The sequence below is a fragment of the Copadichromis virginalis genome, linkage group LG10, assembly GCF_057382275.1.
Source record: "Copadichromis virginalis isolate Kocher_CV1m ecotype Utaka linkage group LG10, C_Virginalis_male_GT1.1, whole genome shotgun sequence".
Lineage (NCBI taxonomy): Eukaryota > Metazoa > Chordata > Actinopteri > Cichliformes > Cichlidae > Copadichromis > Copadichromis virginalis.
Genome location: NC_140627.1, coordinates 26,263,915 through 26,287,829, shown reverse-complemented (window position 1 = coordinate 26,287,829; position 23,915 = coordinate 26,263,915). Strand labels below are relative to the sequence as shown.

The window sequence follows — 23,915 nt, the reverse complement described above, 5'->3', positions numbered from 1 at the left end:
GCATAATTCCACTTTAGATCAATAGTATCCAACCCCACAGTGATACCATATCAATATCAAATCAGTCTGATGTTGCCTTCAAAAATAAAAGACTTTTCAAATTGCCGATATACGACCTACTCTTTTAAAGAATTCAGAACGCTCTAAAAATGAAACTTGCTCTTTCCACAGGATGAATCCATGTTAGATCAAAAGTGTACATCCACACCATGGTACTACTTCAATTTCAAGTCATTCTGATTTTGCCTTCCAAAATAATGGCCTGTTGAAAATGCCAATAACTTACCTAACTTTCAGTGATTTCGGAATGCTCTAAAAAGGAAATTTTCTGTTTCCACAGAATAATTTCACTTTAAATCAACAGTATACAACCCCACAGAGATACGATGTTAAGATCAAGTCACTCTGATTTTGCCTTCCAAAATAAAAGTATTTTCAAATTGCCCATAGACGACCTACTCGTTTAACGATTTCAAAATGCTCTTAAATTGAAAGATGCTGTTTCCACAGGATAATTCCACTTTAGATCAACAGTATCCAACCCGACAGTAAAACCATGTAAATTTCATGTTGGTCTGATTTCGCCTTTCAAATTAATGGCCCGTCGAATTTGTCCATATGTGATATACTCTTTCAATTATTTCAGAATGTTTTAAAAATGAAAATTGCTGTTTCAACACATATTGGGTTTTCATTTTGAAAAGCAAAATCAGACTCAATTGATTATGACAGAATTGAATCATAAAGATGATGTAAAAGGAAGCTGAAATTGCCACTAGGTTGTAATTGATAGTACGTTTATATTTTAAGTCTGTGGAAAGATGTCATTCTAAATAAAGAAATTACAAAACAGCTTGCAAACCAACCATGACATCTTTCCACAGACTTAAAATATAAACGTACTATCAATTACAACCTAGTGGCAATTTCAGCTTCCTTTTACATCATCTTTATGATTCAATTCTGTCATAATCAATTGAGTCTGATTTTGCTTTTCAAAATGAAAACCCAATATGTGTTGAAACAGCAATTTTCATTTTTAAAACATTCTGAAATAATTGAAAGAGTATATCACATATGGACAAATTCGACGGGCCATTAATTTGAAAGGCGAAATCAGACCAACATGAAATTTACATGGTTTTACTGTCGGGTTGGATACTGTTGATCTAAAGTGGAATTATCCTGTGGAAACAGGAATTTTCCATTTTAGAGCATTTTGAAATCACTGAAAGTTAGGTCAATTGTGGACAATTTGAAAGGGCTTTTATTTTTGAAAGCAAAATCAGAATGACTTGATATTGATATGGTATCACTGTGGGGTTGTATACTGTTGATCTAGAGTGGAATTACCCTGTGGAAACAGGAATTTTCCATTTTAGAGCATTTTGAAATCACTGAAAGTTAGGTCAATTATGGACAATTTGAAAAGGCTTTTATTTTGGAAGGCATAATCAGAATGACTTGATATTGATATGGTGTCACTGTGGGGTTGTATACTGTTGATCTAAGGTGGAATTACCCTGTGGAAACAGGAATTTTTCATTTTAGAGCATTTTGAATCGTTAGAAGATTAAGTCAAATATCGGCAATTTCAAAGGGCCATTACTATGAAAAGCAAAATCAGAATGACTTGATATTGATATGGTATCACTGTGAGGTTGTATACTGTTGATCTAAAGTGGAATTACCCTGTGGAAACAGCAAAATTCTATTTAAGAGCATTTTGAAATCACTGAAAGTTAGGTCAATTATGGACAATTTGAAAAGGCTTTTATTTTTGAAAGCAAAATCAGAATGACTTGATATTGATATGGTATCACCGTGGGGTTGTATACTGTTGATCTAAAGTGGAATTACCCTGTGGAAACAGGAATTTTCCATTTTAGAGCATTTTGAAATCACTGAAAGGTAGGTCAACTATGGACAATTTGAAAAGTCTTTTATTTTGGAAGGCATAATCAGAATGACTTGATATTGATATGGTGTCACTGTGGGGTTGTATACTGTTGATCTAAGGTGGAATTACCCTGTGGAAACAGGAATTTTTCATTTTAGAGCATTTTGAAATCACTGAAAGTTAGGTCAATTATGGACAATTTGAAAGGGCTTTTATTTTTGAAAGCAAAATCAGAATGTCTTGATATTGATATGGTAACATCGTGAGGTTGTATACTGTTGATCTAAAGTGGAATTACCCTGTGGAAACAGGAATTTTCCATTTTAGAGCATTTTGAAATCACTGAAAGGTAGGTCAATTATGGACAATTTGAAAAGGCTTTTATTTTTGAAAGCAAAATCAGAATGACTTGATATTGATATGGTATCACTGTGAGGTTGTATACTGTTGATCTAAAGTGGAATTACCCTGTGGAAACAAGAATTTTTCATTTTAGAGCATTTTGAATCGTTAGAAGATTAAGTCAAATATCGGCAATTTCAAAGGGCCATTACTATGAAAAGCAAAATCAGAATGACTTGATATTGATATGGTATCACTGTGAGGTTGTATACTGTTGATCTAAAGTGGAATTACCCTGTGGAAACAGCAAAATTCTATTTAAGAGCATTTTGAAATCACTGAAAGTTAGGTCAATTATGGACAATTTGAAAAGTCTTTTATTTTGGAAGGCATAATCAGAATGACTTGATATTGATATGGTGTCACTGTGGGGTTGTATACTGTAAATACAGAGTGGAATTATCCTGTGGAAACAGGAATTTTCCATTTTAGAGCATTTTGAAATCACTGAAAGTTAGGTCAATTGTGGACAATTTGAAAGGGCTTTTATTTTTGAAAGCAAAATCAGAATGACTTGATATTGATATGGTATCACTGCGGGGTTGTATACTGTTGATCTAAAGTGGAATTACCCTGTGGAAACAAGAATTTTTCATTTTAGAGCATTTTGAATCGTTAGGAGATTAAGTCAAATATCGGCAATTTCAAAGGGCCATTACTATGAAAAGCAAAATCAGAAAGAATTTATTTGATATGGTATTACTGTGAAAAAGACTGCGGTTGGAAAGTGTTGATACAAAGTTCAAATAGTATTTGGAAATACGACTTTTGCTTTTAAGAGCATTATGAATTCATTGAAAGAGTAGTTCAAAAATGAAGATTCACAGGGCTTTTACTTTGAAATCCAAAATAAGATGGCCTTGATAGTGACAGGGCACAATTAGGGTACAAGGCTGTGTCATGTAAATGTAACATTAGAGTTTCTAAAAAAAAAAAAAAAAAGCCTAAATTATATGTTATTATGTTCTTAACATATCTGTTAATTCACTCGAAGTTGGCTTTTATTTTGAAATCCGGTTTCCACATCCATTCCCGTAATACTTTGAATACACAGGGAACGTAAAATCAACTGGAGGCTGGCTTGACTGCAAGTCTCGAATTGGAGGCTGGCTTGACACAAGTAGTCAATGGGTGCGCGAAAAGTGAGAAAGTCGAAACTGCATATTGTGTATGATCTCAGCCTGTTCATCAATATGACAACAATAACCCATCCTTTAAAATAAGTCCTCCATCTGAAACCGAAGGCACTCTAACCACAATCCTTGGTTAGGAGAGTCTTGTACGTTTCTACTTCCGCTCTGGGTAGTTAAAATGAGATATCGCGTAGCTGCCGGACTTCCGTGTTGTCTGCGTGATGACGTAGTCGTCCGGACCCTCACGGTCTGGTCAGCATACCGGGCACAAACGCATCGGAGGCGGAGGTCTGTTTCCAGCTCCTGGACAGTGAAATCACAAACAGGTGAGTACCTGATCGGCACAGCGGGCACACGGCGTGTTCAAAAAGTAACAAAACAAGTAATATTTTTATTTAGCTGCCTTATTTTCCTGCGACGGCCGTTAAAACACAGCTGGACTGGCTGCTCGATGACCTCCAGACTCCAGAAAAATTGAAAGGGAAACCTGATTGAAAGCTTTAAGGACTTGAAGGAGGGCTGAAACTTGTTTTGTGTGTATTTGCGACGGTCTGATCTTAGCTAAATCGACCACCCGTGAGAGATTTGGGTGATACAAAAATACAGGGTAGCGAAACATTTTCATAAGGCGGGTCATTCTTCACTGTTTGAACTGCTCAGGAGCTTTAAATCTGCCCTGAAGCTGTAGCTGGAACGTAATAACGGTTCCAGCTACAGCTGCCCTCAGGGAGAAGGTACAGGTCTATACAGGCCAGAACATCCAGACTGGCCAACAGCCTGTATCCACAGGCTGTGAGGCTCCTGAACTCTCTGCCCCCCTCTCACGGACAATAACCATATCCAACTTCTTAATAGCAATGAACTGGTCTGCATTGGTGCATCATATCTTTATTCTCTTCCCCCTCCTGCCCCCCCCCCCCCCCCTCTTTCTTAAATAGATAACTATCATATCTGATATCATATCTCACAGTACAATAATATTGAATGGGTTGCATTGTTGTATTTTGTCATGTTTCTCAGGTCTTTGTCTGAATTTCTACGAACATTATTGCTAAGGATTGTCTTATTGCATTGGAGTCACACTGGGTTAAATATGTACACTTGGGTTTTAAGGGGTATTTATTATTTTCTTCTTTTTTGGGGGTTGTATGGAAGCCCCAAACGCAATTTCATTGTTCTTGACAATGACAATAAATAAATAAATACTAATACTAACAAACCGTCTTTTGGAAGCTGGAACAAAGAAGCAGCTGGGGGGTGTCGGGAGTTGCAAGAGCGTTCATGGCCCTCTTATGGTTGTAATGGACAGGGCAGCGCCCAGGATCACGGCAGTGGGGGGCCCACAGCAAATCAAAATGCTTGATCAGGAGAAAAACAGATGTGGAAACCGCTGCAGCCCTGTGTCCTGCAGAAGAGTTTAAACATTGTTTTGTCTTGAATAAGAAGTGGATGATCTGATATCGTCGCGTTGGTGTTGATCCTGGAACAACATAGTAAATGTTGTTCCAAGATCAATATTGCAAGTGACTAATCTCATTGTTGTGACGTTATTCTTTGGCGTGCCAAGCCATTCGTGCATTTATGAAATTCCAGTGTTGCAAGGACAATATCAATTCTGCTTAGCGTTTATTAAAGGGTTAGGGTCAGGGTCCGTTGATCAGCGGACAGAGGCGGTTTCTCGCAGCTTAAGTACAGTTTTTTGTTTTATGGCGGTTTTTCCTGAAGTCGCAAAAGTATGACATCACAACATTCTGATTGGTCACTTGCAATGTTGATCCTGGAACAACATTTACTATGTTGATCTGGGAACAACACCAATACCACGATATCAGATCGTGCAATAAGAAGTCCAGTAAAAGTCACACCCTGCTAATCAGTCTTAGCATCAAAATATACTTAAAGAGTTAAAGTACTCATTCTTATTAGTAGGTCGATATGATTTATTAATTTGTGTGTACACACACACACTTTCAACTTGGGACTTGGGACACTTACATGTGTGATGTGCTATAAATAGAAAACAGCCTCAATATAAAAGAAAAGTGGGAGCTTGGATTAATGATAGGGTGGGGCTAGGTTTCACAGCGGGTTCACCTGAAACCTTAGCTGACTGTGACCTACACCCATTTTCACACCTGGACTCCTGTGATTCAGTAGAGGATCAACAGGGGGCCCATGTCTGTCTTGGGGGGACACTCGCATAGGGCTTTAATCTGGGACTCTCCACCATTTGACCCTAGAACTGAAGAAGCTTCTTGGATGAGAGGTGAAACGTCTTCAAGCAACTTAGAGAAGTCCAGACGCTTTTCTTTCCAGCTCCTTAGACCTCGAGCTTGGATTAAGTGTGTCCACTGAGGACAGCGCCCGGGTGGACATGTGTATGAATTGTCACAAAGGTATTAGTAGTAATCTATGGGAAAAATTTTGATTGGAAGAATAAATTAGAGTTTTTAGAGACTCTCAGGTCTCAGCATCAGATAAAGATTGGAGGAGCTGCAGGTTCATTGGGGATCATGTATTCTGGGCCTGTCCAATAATCCGGGGATATTGGCAGTTGTTACTATGTTCCTATGGTGTTTGTACTTCCTCAGAGCGCTATAGGATAACTGTGAACTGGAGGAAAACATCACCACCAACAATAATCCAGTGGATGCTTAGACTAATATAGATAATTGAGTACATGACATCATAGGTAACAGTAATTCTGATGTATTTGAATGCTTGCTCAGAGGACTCGAACACTGCATTTTTCATTAGTTTTAATTTTAATTATTAAAATCTTTGCTTTTACATCTTCTTAGTTTCAGCTAGGTTCTGTGTGAGTTCACGTGTTTCACTTTAGTTTTAATTTAGTTTGTAGTAGTTTCTGTATTTGCATCATCTGCTAAACGAAAAAAAAACCAAAGAATTATTTCCTATGCAGAAATAATTCAGGAAACACAGCGATCCCATTATCATTTATTACTGCTGTTCATGCAACATTTATAGAATAATTATGAAGTTAAATTGAACAAAGTGAGAACTGAAACAAATAAAATTGCTGTAATATGTGCAATATTCTCATTCTCATGTTTTCAGACTGATGTAATTCAATCAGATGTAATAATACTGGTTAAATTATTAAATTCCACTTCCACTTAGTGCTATTTGGCCTGCTGTGCCATTTGACTTAACTGACAGTAATGAAGAAAAGCTAACCTATGAAGACGAGTTTTTAGCAAGTTTAACATTCCTGATAGAACCTGATAGGCTGAGAAAGGCTGTTCCAAAGTTTATGTGCTACAACCTTAAAAGTGTGATTGCCTTGCGTGAGCACCGCCTAGTTTAGTAGATAATGTCAAAAAAGCAACAGAACAAAAGGCAGTTGGTTTAAAAAAAAAAAAAAAAGAATGAATAGATATTCCACTACAATAGATTCCTACATAGCAAACAAAACAGCCTGCTTTGATGAGTGTTTTTCCACTTTGCTGCATATTGTCATTTGCAGCCATCTTTTGCCTGCAGTGTCGTGTTCCCTGCATTTTGGGAGCTCATGATTCTTACTGATTCTGAGAACCTGTCATTAGAGCCTTGCATTTTAGGTTCACCTTTGGAGTGGGTCGTCTGTATATCTATGCTTTAGGTCAGTGTTTCCCAACCCTTTGGAGCCACAGAACATATTTCACATTAGAAAATACACACGGCACACCACCAAACAATAATATCACAAAAAGCATATTGATCATTTTCCCCCTGCGCATCAGGTATAGCGGAATTGACTCGGTTTGTCTCCAGTATACCTTTTTGTTTTTCTTTTGACCGCTACTCATGCAAAGGCCTTCATCTGGGTCGGAATTTCTCCAGGACCCAGGTCAGATTGACTACTTTTTCTTTTCAAATATTTATCTATTGCTATTACACGCTGTGCTGTCTCACTCACAGCATGACTATTATGTAATTTCTTCTTCATCTTCTTCAGTTGTGCTTCCCTCTAGTCGAAGACAGTGTAATTGTTCTGCCCATTACTCACGCCGGTCGCTTAGAGCACTAATCAGGTGGAAACAGCACACCTGATCATTTCTCATGGCACACCTATGTGCTGCAGCACAGTGGTTGGGAAACACTGCTCCAGGTAGTACTTAATTTACTGCTTGTAGAGTTGTTGCTTTAATTTAGTTACTTGTATCTAGAAGTTTAAATGTGTTTTTTTTTATTTTCTGATCTGCTCTTTGGGCTGTTTATGGTTTGAGCTACGCTGTATTCTTACATCTGTTTAGACTCGTTAGCTTTAGTTACCTGTAACTGAGGGTCGTATTCAGCTAGTTCCCATTTTGTGTTTTCATTCACTTCCTCCTTCTCTCGTCTGTTTGTCTTTTGACTTTAGGCGTTCCCCTGCCTTCCTCTTTCTTCGTTCAAGTCAAGTTAATCTTATTTCAGTTTTATTCTCAGTTTTCCTTTGTTGTGTCGTCTGTGTAGCTTTTTGTATTTCTAGTGATTTCTGGCTTTCCTCCTTGTGTATTCTCACATTTTGTTCTTTATAATTCTCTATTCTTTCGCTGCATTAGATGCTGACTAAGCTTGTTTTTCACCTGCTGCTCTTGGAGCTGTAAAACTATGAATAGGACATGCAAATCTTCATACTGGGGAGCAGGTAACTCTTAGATCATAGTTAGAGGTAATAAACAAGTGAAACTGGCTTTGTGTTCTACAGCGTCACAGACCAAAGTTTCTTTTGAACAATGCCATGAATTAAAGGCAGGTTAGGGTTTATCTGCTGTCAGGATCGCAGGTCCTAAAAGTGAAACTCAATTTTAGACTGATTCCCATCAAGGTGACATGCAGAATATTTACTTTAATTATTCTGATACATTCTGAACTTCTTAAGAAGTTCAGAATGTTTTACTATACAAACTCAGGCACCAACGCCAACCCCATTATGGTTGCCTGCTGCTTAGTGCGAATATACATTGACTATTTAAACAACAAGCAGAAATGTGTACATGCTGACATTTGACACATTGATAGTCACTCAGATCCATCATGGAAGTTGTTACAGTGGTAAATGTGGTATGTGTCCCTTTAGTCACACCTCTTGAGTAGCTAATCCCCACTTAAAGTCTCGGTTATAGAAAATCTTTTCAAAGCACGGTCTGAAACCACACTGCAGTGAAAAAATAATTAGCATTCATCCAAGTCAAGGCTTTTATTCTCTGTATCATGAATAATAATACTGTTAGATAGACGAGTTTGAGACACAGATTGCAGGTCATGCTGGCTGTTAGAAGAGCTGCAGGTTTAAGGCACTCTGCCATAGGGTTCAGGTCCATCTTTTATATACAGTCTATGGTTAATTGCATAAGCAAATACTAATCAAACAGAAAATTAAAAATAATGCTTAGAAGTTATTATATATGGGTAAAAATAGAAACTGTAAATTATCAAAAATTCACCAGAGGGTGCTAAAATAACTTTTCATCCTTTGATTTCTCTCAACTTTCCTGTGATGGACTAAGATACAGGAAAAGGTGGAAGAAATCATGGATGCTAGGAAGTAAGGAGAGGAGAAAGACAAAGTGAAACTGAGTTACGAAGAGTGTGTATTAAGACTGTTTTTATTTTAGTCTGTGTCTGAGTGTTACGAAAGAACTCGATAATTAGAGCGTTCCATTTTTATTGCAGAGTTTTATTAGTGTAGCGCTGCTGGACTGGCATGTTATTCCTGCCTTAACTGTGTGTGTAAACTGTTTAATAATCTGAGCTGCATAAGCAGGCAGCAGCGGGGAGATGGGTCTGACCAGCAGCGCATACAAACACACTAATAAATCAGATGATGAATTTTTCATCCCGTGTCGTCCAGCATTATGAGTCAGCGGACGGAGCGACGGGGGATACACGTGGACCAATCAGACCTGCTGTGCAAAAAAGGATGTGGTTACTATGGCAACGCAGCCTGGCAGGGCCTGTGCTCAAAGTGCTGGAGGGAGGAGTACCAGCGGGTACGGCAGAAACAGATCCAGGATGACTGGGCACTGGCAGAAAAGTAAGACCTTTAGCAGTCCTCAAACATCTCCAGAGGAAAGCAAAGTGTGAGAGAGGCTAAAAGCAGAAACACAGAACATTGTGCTAAATAGCTCCATTAATGAATGAACCACTTTATAAATAACCAGGTGCATTCATTTGAAAAGAAACAGATGTGCTCATTACAAGCTTATTGTTTCCCCTCTAATCAACTTTGCTTGGTTCCAGGCTGCAACGAGAGGAGGAGGCAGCGTATGCCAGCAGTCACGGTGTGCAGACTCAGTCCACAACGCCCCCGCAGCCTGGACATGCCTCGCTGGGTCCCTTCTCCAAGTTTGAGGAGAAGAAAACCAATGAAAAGACTCGGAAAGTGACCACCGTCAAGAAGTTCTTCAGCCCTTCGTCACGAACTGCTTCTAAAAAAGGTATCACATTCATTAACATCAATGTGTGTGCACTTGGGGTGCTTTGTGAGTGTTTTGTTGATCAACTCGCAGCTGCATGCTTTAGCCTGAAATAGTCAGGGGTTGGGATTAGGTGTATATTGGTGTTAGTGTCTTACCACGTCCATGCCAATAATAAGCAACTGCAGGAGGTTGTAAAAAGAAATTACGGTGGAAGGTTGTGGTGATAACAGCTCTTCAAATGAGGATGGTTACTGATGATAAGTCATCAGTGGTGGTTTAATATACAGCTGGAGGTCCCAAGAAAAATGAAGACTTCGGGAAGCACATGCTGACTTTAGAAAGTGGTTTCTGTCCTAAGAACAACATCTATATTCTTCCCCTGTCATCAGAGCACCCAGCTGCTTGCCACATTAAAAAATGTCTTAGTTTGCATAAAGCTTAGTTTGCTTTGGCTGCCAAAGCTGAGGAGAATTGCTGTTTTTCTCAGTCCATTCAGTTAAAAGAACCTGAAAGTAATATTTAAATGTTTATAGCTTTCCTTTGTTTTTAAATCTTAAGGTGGAAACAGATGTTGTTGTTCTAGGGGTATCATGCAGTTGTTGGTCAGAGGATAACAACAACTGAAGTTCAAACCAGGCATCAGAAGGATGAAGAAAGGTGATTTAAAAGATTTTAAACGTGGGGTGGTTGTTGGTACTAGATGAGCCAGTATTTCAGACCCTGCTGATCTGCTGGAAGCATCTCTAGGGTTTAACAAATATAGTTTGAAAAGGAGAAAATCCTGCAGGAAGTCAGAGGAGAATGGCCAGAGTGCTTTGAGCTGATAAGAAGGCAACAGTCACTCAAATAGTTATTGTAGAAGAGAATCTCTGAGCTCACAGCATGTGGAGCCTTGAAGCAGATAGGCTGCAGCAGCAGCAGAAGACCACCTTGACTGCCATTTCTCTCAGCTAAGAGCAGGAAGCTGAGGCTACAAATCACATAGGTTAACCAAAATTTTAAAAATAGTAGATTGGAAAAATGTTATCTGGTCTGTGAGTCTTGATTTCTGCTGTGGCGTCTGGTAAGGTCAGAATTTAGTGTAAACAACATGAAAGCATGAACCACCCAGCCCTGTATCAGTGGTTCAGGATGTGTCCGGTGTCCGGGATATGTTCTTGGCACACATTTGGGCTCCTTAGTACCAACTGTGCATCATCTAAAGCCCACAGCCTAGCTGAGTATTGTTGCCAATTACTTCCATCCATTCACAGTCTAATCTCTTTAAGTTAAGTTGTACTTAATACAGTGTTCAGTGAATGGACATTACAAGTGTCCTGAGTTCCTCTGATGGTGTAAGGGGGGGCACTCCTTCATCCACACTTGATGTTGCACAGCATTTATAATAACTTGTGACAAATGACAAAAACATTTTTTGGTGTTTTGCTGTGAAATTTAAAAATTTTGCTCTGAAGAGGTAATTCTTGCAATTATTTAGTGGCATGACAGCTGCGTAGGGAGTTATGTGTCCTATGATGAGAGTAAGTAATACATGTTTATCTGAAGTACCTACACATATACACCTATTGGGGGGAGAATTATTGTTTTATTTTAAACTTGATTTTTTTTTTCCCCTAACTAGAAACCCAAGAAGGTAAAACCAGTCCGTCCATCAGCCGCCACGCAAGCTTCGATACGGACCAAGTGTCCAAAGACTTTGTGGACTTCCTGAAAAACCTCCAGAAGCCCGGCCGGGAGATCCACAAGCAGTGCCGAGTCTTCCTCGTGAACATGTCAAGCAAGAAGGTGCGACGTACTCTGACGCTCATTGACTCAATGACACCAGTCGTTTACTTTTGAATGTTTCCATGACTTTCCACGCGAAGAACCTTCTAAGGTCTTTTGTCAACAGGACCTGGGTGCCGATGAGCTGTCAGAGTGCGTTCAAGATTTCTACCAGAATTTGGCCGACCGCCTGATGACTCACTTTAAAGGTAGGATTGCAGAAGTTGCAACTTTACCTCAAGTATTTAAAACAATCATTAAGACATTCTCAACGCAAACAGTCTGAGAAGCCACTAGATGGCAGCACAAGCAGTATTTTATATGCTCTAATGTGCCTTTGTTCACCAGGCTCCTCTGAGTCTGTGGAGCAGGTGATGGACCAAGTGGAAAAGTACATCATGACTCGTCTGTACAAGAGCGTTTTCTGTCCAGAAACCACTGATGACGAGAGGAAGGACTTGGCCACACAGAACAGGATAAGGTGGTTCTTCCTGGACTGAACAACTCAGCACAGCCTGGTGTTTTTAGAATATAATATTTTATGTCACATTGTCATTTTTGTGGATTTTCCTGGCTTTGGCATTAGATTTTGTGCAAACATGGGGTTTTTATGTGTAAGCTGTGTGTGCCTGGTGAATAGAAAGCCTCAGTGCACAGCGCTCGCCTTTAATCTTCATCCGCCTGTGAAAACTTCAGTCTGAATGCTTTCTGAGTCTGTGCAGTTGATTACACAATAGCCATTTTTAGCTGTGTTTTTCTTACATTTGGAAGCACAGTGGCAGCTGCTGACTGCACGTGTCTGATGTGTTTGTCACCCTGGAGCGAAGTGACTGTAACAAATGTGTATGGTTACATCATATGTAGACACACAAAATACAAAAAATAAGAGTGTCAGGCTTACGTGAATGAACACAATGTTTGTATGCCTTTTTTTTGTCTCTGATTCTGATTCTCTGTGTTGCAGGGCTTTGCACTGGGTGACCATCCAGATGCTCTGTGTGTCCATGGATGAAGAAATCCCGGAAGTCTCTGAGAATGTGGTGAAAGCGATAACAGGTCAGCGAGCGCTCAGACGTGCTGTTTGATTGCGCTTGATCCTAGCGGTGCTGTCGTTTTGCAGTTTTGTCGTGAACTTCACAGAGACCAAAATCTGAGTTAAAAAAGAGTGAATGTTTTACTCCATCAGATAAATGATTGGTCATGAGTATCACTGCTGTCCTCACTTGTTTCTGCCACACACAATGTGTCCTCATTAAAACAGTTTCGGGGAGTTAAAAATCCAAGTAAAATTGTACAGAAAATGGTTACAAACCACAGAGTCACTGGGTGCTGGAAGTCAAGTGGACATCTGTCACCCGCCTGGTACATGCTGTTGGAAACCTAGAAATGACTCCCAACCCTTTAAAGACAGTGGCCTACCTCAGAAAGATAATAGACCCCGCCATTCTGCAGAAAAATATTGAGGAACAGCTCGAGAAACACAATGAAGAGCTTCCAAGCTCCCAGAATTGCAATCCATCCATCTCCAGAAGCGAAATGTATAAATCCACCTGAATATGGGCCATCTCTCCTGTAGGGATCCGTTGCAGTCAAAGGCAAAGGCCTTGGCGGTCTGAAACCCTGCTACTGAAAGTGATTGAAAATGTGAATTAGAACCCCAAACTAAAAACTGCAGTTCTTCTGATGGCCACTTGAGGCTGGCTCCAAAAGTGGCTCTGTCCTCATAGACTCCCATGTTAAAATCTTAAAAGTTAACAGCATTAAAAACCATATTTACAGCCACCTACAAAACATGGCTTTGACCTCTGTGAATTATGCCTTTTTATAACATGTCTATAACTTCACACACAGATGTGCCAGCAGTCCATGAGGGTTCACCTTCACTGCTTAGACTCACTTAAATTTAGTTTGACTCATTTACTCCATTTATGAGTCTTTTATTAAAATTGTAGGTGATCCAGCATGGGAAAAGGTGCAGACTGAGAAATCCTGACTGTGCACATCTTTACATCAATGTCTGCAAATATTTATCAAAATTAGGGGCAGGGATAGCTGAGTAGGTAGAGTGGTTTGAAGGTCGGGGGTTAAAATCCACTGAATGGCTATCCTGAGGTACCCCTGAGCAAGGTACCGTCCCTACACACTGCTCCCTCGGTGCTGGATTGGCTGCCCACTGCTTCGCTAGAGTGAATGGGTTAAATGCAGAGAGTAATTTCTATACAGGGATAAATAAAGTATACATTATATTACAAAATTATGTCAGAAAATATAGTTTATTGAACATTTTAACCATTTCTGTTGTTTAAACTCCAAATAAACAACATTTTGTCCCGCTCAGTGCATCCACACACATCTAGAAGGGCGATAGGGTCAGTGAAACTTGCCCCCTTTAATGACGCTGGCAACCTTTCCATCTTGGGCCTGAGGCAATAATGCTGTGTGCATTGCAGTTGATTGGCTGTTCTTGTAAACCTAGTGAGTTTTTATCTGAAGTTTAATCATTTACTAAAGTTCAATAATCCAAAGAACAGAGACAGTTTCACACAGTTAAGTTAAGCCTATCAGCCACTGCCTATCTACAGGGTCCTATCCCAACGGATATGAGCCACAGGACACCTCCTGATGGTTTTTGTAACCCAGAGGGGACATAGGCTGTTTCAGGCAGGTGTTCTTAATATTGTGGAAAAAGAGTGTATATCTGCTCTTTGTTCTATGTTCTCCTTTGAGAAATAAGCAGCCTTTTGTCTGCCTTTGAAGAGGTTTTTCTTGTCTTTGTAGTCTTTAAAACTGAGCTGTATGGCTTTCAAACAGTCGCTCCATCCATCCTTCATGTGTAGAAATGAGCTTAACTTGCTAATGGATTTGATCTGGCAGCGCCGTGCGACGTCTGGTGCTGCAGATGGTGAAGACAGACGCTCTGCTGTGAATATATAATGTTCTTTAAGTGCCAGGATGGAAATAAGTCATTTGTAAATCATCCTTATATATATTTTACCTCCAGAGCAGAACAAATAAGTTTTACTTAATAAACGTGTGACCTGATTAGCTCTTTGTTTCAGACCTTAATGAGCGAATCTTGGTCTGTTCCAGATATCATTGAGATGGATTCGAAGAGGGTTCCTCGGGACAAACTGGCCTGCATCACACACTGCAGTAAACACATCTTCAGCGCTATTAGGATCACCAAGAACGAGCCGGCGTCCGCCGACGACTTTCTCCCCGCGCTCATTTACATCGTGTTGAAGGCTAATCCTCCACGACTTCAGTCCAACATCCAGTACATCACCCGATTCTGCAACCCCAGCAGGCTGATGACCGGAGAGGATGGATACTACTTCACCAACCTGGTCTGTTTTTCTTTCTTCTTGTCCTACTTCAAAGCCTGTTCAAGCTGATGACCTGGGGTCCAATGAGGGTAGTTTAACATGTCTGTAATAGTGTTTCTCCTGCCTCACCAACAGATTTTGAGGGGTGATTGTTCATGAGAGCACAATGACATCATGCACGAGAAAGGCAATGAGTCTGAGCTGCTTTACTTGAAAGAATTCAGTGCATTGAGTAAATAAACCCAAACTAACAAAAAATGCACAGAGAAAAAAAAGTGTAGTTGTAGTGTCGGTAATTTCCTTCCAGGATTCATTATAAGGAATCGATTTGTGTTGTTTTACCTAAGAAGTGTGTTTGCTTCAGGTGGCAGAAAAGCCGATTTAATGTGTTTTTGTATACTTAAGCTAAATTGGCAAACATTATGCATGAACATTTTTTGGTCAAAGCTTCTAAACTGTGACAAATTTCTGCTTCTTCCTGTTGGATTTTATTGTGAACGGATTAATTATTTATTTGTAGTTTTTACTTGAGTCTCTGAAAGTTAAATTTGGAGGATTCTGAGAGATTTTACAGTAAAAATTGATAAATCCAGATAATGAAAAGTGAAATAAGTTTTGTGTTATAACTGTAAAATCAGAGTAAAGATTTCAGTGGTTATTTAGCAGCCAACACATGTTAACAAACATCAATACACCAAACCTAGCAAACCTGCTAATTTACATAACATAAGACCACTGTTCAAGATGTGCCTTAAATGCTGGGAATGTGGAGCGCCTCTTTATTGTCTTTGCTGAGCTGTTCGTGCACTTAGTTCCCTTTACTGACGGCACAGTTTGTCCAAATGTAATTAAACCCCTTAATGAATAATATCCAAATATATGTGGGAGTATGGAGTATTTAATGAGTGTTATGTCATAGACAAATACATTTTTCAGATTTGAAGGGCTTAAATGTCTCTATCTGCTTTTTTTTTTTTCTTTTAAAGAAACAAGCATTATATAAGGTTATTTCTTATCTGCCAGTTTTAGAGGCACTGATAGGTGCAATCGCATGGCCTTCAGACAGAGCCACACAAGCTCTTCCTCACTAAGCTAAGCAGAACAACAAACACACTCAAAGGCCACTTTATTAGTTAAACTTTGCTAGGATCCCATTCTTGCATCTTCACGGCATAGTAGGAACAATCCAAGTGTTACAGCAGAAACCGAGATTCATCAGACCAGGCAACATTTTTCCAATCTTCTGTTGTCCAATTTTGGTGATCCTGTGTGAATTGTAGCCTCAGTTTTCTATTCTTAGCTGATAGGAGCGACACCCGGTGTAGTCTTCTGCTGCAGTAGCCCATCTGCTTCAAGGTGTGATGTGCTGTAAATTTAAAGATGCTCTTCTGCACATCTTGGTCGTAATGAGTAGTTATTTATGTTATTGTTGCCTTCCTAACAGCTCAAAGGAGTTTGGTCATTCTCCTCTGACCTCTGGCTTCCTCATTTTCTCCCAGAGAACTGACCGCTTCCTTTGGCTGTGTGGGAAAATCCCAGCAGATAATCTGTTACTGAAATATTCGGGCAAACGACCATGCCACGTTCAGTTTCTCTTATGTCATGTTTTGTCCTTATTATGATGCTTGGCAGGTCGACTACATGCCTAAATGCACTGAGTTGATACCATGTGATTGGCCGATTAGATATTTGCATTAACGAGTGGTTGAACAGGTGTATCTGATATTGTAGCCGGTGAGTATATTTCCGAGTTGGTTTAATTTTCATGTGTGCTTATACCTGCATCCTAACAGGCTTTAAATGAGGCCTGCAGAGACGTTTATGTGACTCTTTAGAGAAGCATAACTGTCACGTCATGGCACTCTTGTTCCCCAAAATGTTGGACTAACCCTTGTAACATAAGGCCATCTGGCTCTCTGTGACTCAGTTTGACGTGCTGTCAGAAAATCATCCATGATTTCAGTTGGTTTTCTTTTTTTTTAAATTAATTAATAAATTTTTATTTTTTAGTGCTGTGCAGCTGCCTTCATCGAGAAGTTGGACGCTCAGTCTCTCAATCTCTCCCCGGAGGAGTTTGAGCGTTACATGTCGGGCCAAGCCTCGCCAAGATGCAGCAGCGCAGAGGGCGAGTGGCCCCACACCGGTCCAGGAGCTGGCGTGGCTGCCACCAACCCTGTCCTGGCCCAGCTCAACCACAATCTGGAGCAGCTGTCGACCATCAGCAGCCGGCAGGAGAAGGTGATGGAGGCCGCTCAGAGCCTCCAGGCTGACCTGCTCTCCTGGACCGAGAGCGTCCAGCGGGAGGTGAACGACATCCTGGAAAAATATCCGCTGACCTGCACAGTTTCTGCCATTGATGCCAACAACATAGACAACGACAACCTGCCGCCGCCGCTGACCCCCCAGGTGTTCGCAGGGTAGTAAAGTCAGTAAAGGGAGAAGAAGCATTTCGCATGCCATGAAGGTACTTTACTTTGAAAATGGGAGTTTCCCAGTAGCCTCTGCACCTTAAATTTAAAGTGAAGTCATTTCAGTCAGAAAAAGGAAGAGAGAGGGGTGAGCTACAGGGAGAAGCTGCTTTTATTTGATTATTATTATTATTATAACTGTAACTATAAAAACACACTCCACGTACAACTGTTAACAAGGGATGCATGAGCTATGGAACATTTCTTTTTGTATAAGTTAGTTGTATTTTGGGGCATTTTACATGGAAGTTTATGCTGACAGTCTCCATTTATGAGACTGCCTTATGTGGCCATTTATGGAACTGCAGGAACTGTATTTGGCAGCTCAGTTTTGGCTTTTAGCTGTCGAGGTTTCTGCAGTTATGTTGCACAGTTCACTTTTATTCAACACCAAATGGACAAAACAAAGCAAAGAAAAAACAAATAAATTTGAAACAAAATTTAGTAGGTTCATCAAAAAAGGTGTGGTCAAGGGTCATTTTAGAAGAAAATAGGAAATTTATTAGGGAAAAAAAACTTTGTAAAGTGGTGAGAAAAAACAGGCTGGTTTGCATTAAAAACTTATGAGGAAAAGAAATGGCTAATTTCTCATAAATAAATGGTCAAATTACAAGGAAAAAATTGTCAATAAAAAACAATTTTTTAAAAGAGTTTTAAGAAAGAAATTCATGAGAAAAACTGGACAAGTTTGCAAGGAAAAAATAGCAAATTTGCTGTAAAAATGTTTATGAAAAATAACAGGTAATTATGTAACCAAAAACAAACAAATTTATGAGAAAGAAATGGCAAAAATATAGCACATATTAAACTCACCAGCTGCTGTTACAGGCAGATGATGCCGACAGGCTGGAGAAGAGAATACTCGTGTTAGTACTAAATGATGATATGATATGAAATAAACGTACCTAAATTTACGTAACAATTAAAATAGATTTTAAGTGCGCAAATACAACAACCAGCTTCAGACGACTATCACTTATTGTCAGCTGTGATTTTGATTTTGCTCTTATTAATGACAAAATAAGCTCCTAAATGATAAGCTTGTTTGCCCACATTTCTTTACATGTTCACTCTTTATTTCACTAAAAAGCGATCCCGCAAGAGAAATAAATTAAAAAGCAGACTACTGCAGTTAAACCTCTGTGTGTGTGTGTGTGTGTGTGTGTGTGTGTGTGTGTGTGCGTGCAATTACGGTTTCCCTGTAACACCTTCAGCTGCCATTGTTATCTGCCACAGTCTTGAATTTTTTTTGCCGTGGAAGTTTAAACATCTGCAGGCCTGCAGATCGATGTTTTAGTCTGAGGACAGTTTCACGTTTGTCATTTTGTGGAGAAAAGAAATTCAGGTCTTACACATTTCTAACACAGAACCGCTTACAATTATCCTGCAAGCATGAATTTACCCTGAATACACACTTCAGGTTTTGTGTAATTTATGTTTCAATATTGTACTGTGTGTGGTTTTTTTTATTTGTTTTTAAAGATTTACAGTGTTTGTCTGGCTTTCTGCACCACATACCGGCCTCAGTAACAAACCATTGCAAAAATACGCATGTTACATGATAAAAATACTATTACTAATGTATTTTAGATTTTTTTTTTTTTTTTAAATCTCATTTTGTGTACTGTATATTGTTAAAACAGTCCAGTGTCTGCCACTTTAAATCACTCCTGGTCCTGTTTCTGTGTTTATTTATTGACTGAGGATCTTTTAAGTACTGTCAAATCCAATAACATTGCTAGTCGCTGAAATAAAAGCAAAGGGATCGTATAAAAGCCTATAAAATGTGTGATTACTGTAAATTTACTCAGCTGCAAAAAGCATCTCCATTTGCCACGTGTGGCTTGTTTAATCCTCAGTAACAACCGCTTGATCTTGAAAAGGTTTTTGCTGTACATTTCTTTTTCTCTGTGCCACAGAGCTCTAATATCGGAGCGACATGTTCAGGCAGTAGCAGCAGCGCCAAATGTGTATTAATCCACAGCTGAAATTAGTCCCATGCGATTTCACTATTCACTCTAAGCTACAGTTCCCAGCTATTTCATATAAATTTTATATGTTTGTGATTTTAAAAAATTGATTTATGCCTTAAGATGTAACTGAAATATTTTGAGTGTGTATGAAAAATAATGAAATCTGTTGAATTGAAATTGAAAAACAATGTGTGATGAGCCAGACTTGTGAAGTAAATCTGCTACTTTAACTTTAACTAATACTTAACTAAAGTTTTAAGTAAATTAAAGTGAAAACTTCAGATGAATCACATGAAAAAATTAGCACAGTTAATAAATATTGGAGTGATGGATGATGTTATTTTGTTTTTTTTATTTTTTGTTTTTTTTTTCTGAGTGGAATAAAGAAAACAAAAACAAATGTTTTGGTCTTGTTCCTTATTCCAGGGTTGTCAAACATATGGCCCAGGGACCATGACAGGCCCACCAAAGGGTCCAGCACGGCCCACTGGGTGACTTTGAAAAAAATAAAAATTTAATCGGTGAGGAAATTTTGACTTTTAATGTTATTTGTTGTAAATAATAGGACATAAAAACAGCTGAAATTGTTAATGAATTCTGAGCCAGAGGTTTAAATCATTGTTAGTTTTACAGCCGCCCTGCGACAGACTGGCGACCTGTCCAGGGTGTACCCTGCCTCTCGCCCTATGACAGCTGGGATGGGCTCCAGCGCCCCCCGGGACCCTGAAAAGGATAAGCGGAAGCGAATAGATGGATGGATGGATAGTTTTACAGCCACCATACTGACAAAGACCTCACCGATGGCGTGTACACAAAAATGTTAAAAGCATTAACCCTGTCAAGACTGAACCATTAAATGATTACAAAAAGTAATCATTTAATGGTTAAATCTGGAGTGTTTATTGAACAATTTGGCAATTTAAAAACAAAAGAAACATCAATTTAAAATTGTATCATTTTGGCCAAATCCAGCTATTTTTGTGCAGTTTCAGATTTATCAGCAATTTCCTTTACAGAGGTCTCATGTATCAGAGATCAGGGTTTAAGTTTTTGTTCCTAGTATTAGCAATGCATAAAATAACAATGCTGGTTATTTAGTTTTTCCAGTGGAGCTGAACACAGTTCTGCTCAATAGTAATTTTATCTCTTCATATTTCTTCATGGCTGCAGCCCTCCACAACAGTCTCTGTTTCTGTGGCCTCTGCTAGATGAACCGTTAAACGCCAGAAAATTCACACAGTAAAAAAAACAAATAAAATTCTCTTTTAATTATGGGTCATACTGCAGGTAACGAGCTGCCAGTGTCAGTATGTGTGGTTAAAAAACAGGCTGTCCATCATCAGGTAAAAGGAATAACTTTACACACTAAAAAGGTTATTAGGAAAACAACAACAATGATTTTAACACACCAGACTTTATCTAGTCTGTGAACAGGAGCAGAAATACACTGTACACCTCCTTATCTGCTCCTTAATGCAAATATCTAATCAGCCAATCACACGGCAGCAACTCAGTGCTTTTTTTGTAGTCGTGGTGAGAATTAGAGCTGCAGTAAACAGAAACTAAACGGTTAATTTAACCATGAAATATGAACCTAAAATCTGAATTCAAAGTAAAATTACATTTCTCATTATTTTTACTTTAATATTGCAAAATCAAAAGCATTTACCTAAATTACCTAAATGTACATCTACAAATTATTTTACTGTCTCGGGACAGTCGAATCTTATGTTTTGTTGCCAGTTTGTGGTCAAAGTCAGCTTTTCCACATGTGCAAGTGAACAGATGTATGTCAAAAGAAGGAAAAGTTTTAGAACACCTTCTAGTGATGTTTACCTTCTCTCTCCTTTGCTGCAGAGAAAATGTTCAGTAGGGTTTAAATCTGGAGCCTGAAGTGGACACTTTATTTAAGACTGAGGCTGATAAAAGCTTTGGTTGCACCTCGGTGTGGCTGGGGGGTGGGTGTCACTGTCTTGTTGCAGGATGAAGGTCCTGCCAAAATAATCTTTACACTTCTAAACAACACCTGCTGCTCCCCCCTGCTGTCATCTGTTCCTCTGTCAGTGAGAATGAATTATCCGAGTCTGTCGAGGATGACGGTTTTTGCTGCTGTGTGCTTCGCTGAGGAGCGGGAATGATTTGAGTCAAGGGCACTTTGTGGTTTTCTTCACACTGTTGGCTTTCCCTGACTTTGGCAAAGGTTGCATTTATGCTCTCATCTGTCTCATAACTTTGCTTCAAGGCCAATTTTGGGTGCACAACACAAACTTTTTCATTATAAAATCTCCCCGTCAATGTCACACTTGTTTTGTGGTTATTCTTCAAAGCTTGGAGGATACAGTTTATTTTGAAGTCCATCACTAGTTTCTTTTCTGTTTTCTGAGCTTGATGTCAATCCTTTACTTTTTGTTTCCTCTTCTTACAGATAAGTTGTTTTTCTGTCATGTTCAGCTCTTTGGTCTTCGTGCAGCCTTCTGGCTCCAACTGATGCAAGATGAAAAGATGTGAAATAATGAAATGAAGGCTGGACGCCCACTGCTCTCACCTGCTGTGAAGAACTGATTCAAAAGGAAACACCTGGGCAGCGAGTTACACCTGCCACTGTGTTGCTTGCTAACTTTTGCACAAAAGACTCCAGCCTCTACTTTTGCCAGTTTGATCTCAGATTTAAAAGCCTGAAAGTACTAAAATCAACTAATTTTGATGTACTGTTTACACACTTTTGAAGTGCTGTGACAGGGACATTCATATTTCATCTTCTGTCAAGTTACAAACTAACAAAGATTAACCAAGAAAATAAATGAAGATAATCGTTACTTATGTTGATACCTCACTTTTGTTTGTGCTAAGCATTAGATTATCATAGTAAATTAATAAGAGCTTTATTTTTTGGAAACATATTTATGAGATAAAAAGGACACGTTACAATGATGCAGGCTTTGGTTGTGGGTTAACAAACTCACACCGAAACTTGTCCACCTATGTGGGTGTGCAAAAAAAGCAGTCTGTGGACTGATGCGCTACATTGATGGACATTGGCTACTTGCGATGTCAACCAGTGGTTTGTGGAAGACTTCACCATTTTGTTTGTAACCATCTGTGTTTTGGGAGGACAGAGTCACAAATGTGACGTGGATCTGATTGGCGAGGACCCATGTTTGCTTTTTATATGGTAGTCTATAAAGTTGCTGCTTGATTTTAATTCATAAGAAACAAAAACATTTTATGAGTTACAGTGGTCCCTGTTATTGGAGTTACGTTCTAAAAATAACCCGCGATAGGTGAAATTTGTAGCCAGCTTTATTTTTTACAATTATTATAGATGTTTTAAGGCTGTAAAACCCCCCACTGCACACTTTATACACTTTTCTCAGACAGGCATGAATATTTTCATACTTTTCTCTCTTGTTTAAACACTCTCAAAGTTCAACCCTTCGTAGAAAAGTAAGTCCAGTATTATAGAATTAAACCAAAGATCAAACCCTGTTTTCAGGTCCAGAACATGCGAATAGAGCAACATTAATGAATCAATGGTACGGAAGTAGAGGAAGCAAGAAGAATGAGTTGAGTAAAGTTTGACTTATCCTTATGGTCCGAAAAATACAGTAACTTCTACCTTCCTTTAGCATATCCAGAAGTCCAACTTTTTTGTGCGATGGGTAGCATCTTCCTCTGCCTTTTGGGTGCCACCGGAAGTGCCTTTAACGGTGCAAAACGTTTCATCGACATTGTTGTGTTTGTTGAGGGGGGGGGGGACTTACAAACATACAGTACAGCACTTCAGAGTCACACTGCTAGCGATCAAAGATTTATATAAATTTGACAAGCTGAACGCATTCTGTACCGTACAGGAGACACTGCATGGAGGAGATTGGACAATGGGCTACAGGCAATCAGGACGCAGAACACGATGCGCTGTGGAAAAAAAAAAAAGAAATCAAGCAAAATTGCACAATAAAAATCAGCAAGGCGCGTTATCCGGTCGTTAAGTCTGACGTCACTAGCCGTGTCTGGACCTAAACTCCGCTGCACGTCCATATATCAAACGATCACTATGGCATTACTGAGAGTTGAAAAACTGTCTAAAGTCTTTCATCTTTAATAAAATGATCAGCGTTCTGCTCTACCAGGTGTAACAATTGAGTTTAACATCCAGGCATCCATGAAAACGGAATTTATGACATTTAACGGAGTTAGAAGTTAGCAGGGAGTTAGCTCGCTAGCTTCTATCTAAATACAATATAGCATGTCCTGACTGCGGGGTTTTAGAAACAAATTAAAACGTACAGCTCTGCTATCACTTCCAGCATAAATGAAGACAGAAAACTAAACAGCAGTGACGTTTGTACAGTAGGGTTACTGAAGTTGGGCTAGCTGGAATATAATGATGTGCTACGTGACCGCTAGCGACACAGCTATGTTAGCATAATATAAACAAGCTAACTTTTTTTTCTCCACTCGATAAAAGTTACCGTGAGTGTTCTCGGTGGTCAGGAACAAATGTAATCGCATGGCAGGATGCTGTAAAAGGACCAAACTTCAGCC

The 23,915-nt window shown here is 39.3% G+C and overlaps 1 protein-coding gene across 1 annotated transcript; it reads left to right on the top strand.

The window, feature by feature from the left end:
* Positions 1 to 5,536: 5,536 nt before the first annotated feature.
* On the top strand, positions 5,537 to 18,180 carry rabgef1 (RAB guanine nucleotide exchange factor (GEF) 1). The gene is made up of 9 exons (XM_085470867.1): positions 5,537 to 7,546; positions 9,272 to 9,454; positions 9,661 to 9,857; positions 11,461 to 11,624; positions 11,731 to 11,812; positions 11,952 to 12,084; positions 12,568 to 12,659; positions 14,694 to 14,950; positions 16,940 to 18,180. Exons 1-9 carry the CDS (start codon positions 7,509 to 7,511, stop codon positions 17,348 to 17,350), a joined length of 1,557 nt encoding a protein of 518 aa, XP_085326993.1. The 5' UTR covers positions 5,537 to 7,508; the 3' UTR covers positions 17,351 to 18,180.
* The last annotated feature ends 5,735 nt before the right edge of the window (positions 18,181 to 23,915 follow it).

Excerpts from the sequence above, each read along its gene's own strand:
- rabgef1 (XM_085470867.1), top strand. The coding sequence starts at position 7,509 with ATGTGCTGCAGCACAGTGGTTGGGAAACACTGCTCCAG. Across the intron at positions 11,813-11,951 it reads CCTGATGACTCACTTTAAAG|GCTCCTCTGAGTCTGTGGAG; the intron begins GTAGGATTGCAG and ends TTTGTTCACCAG. Across the intron at positions 14,951-16,939 it reads GATACTACTTCACCAACCTG|TGCTGTGCAGCTGCCTTCAT; the intron begins GTCTGTTTTTCT and ends TTTATTTTTTAG.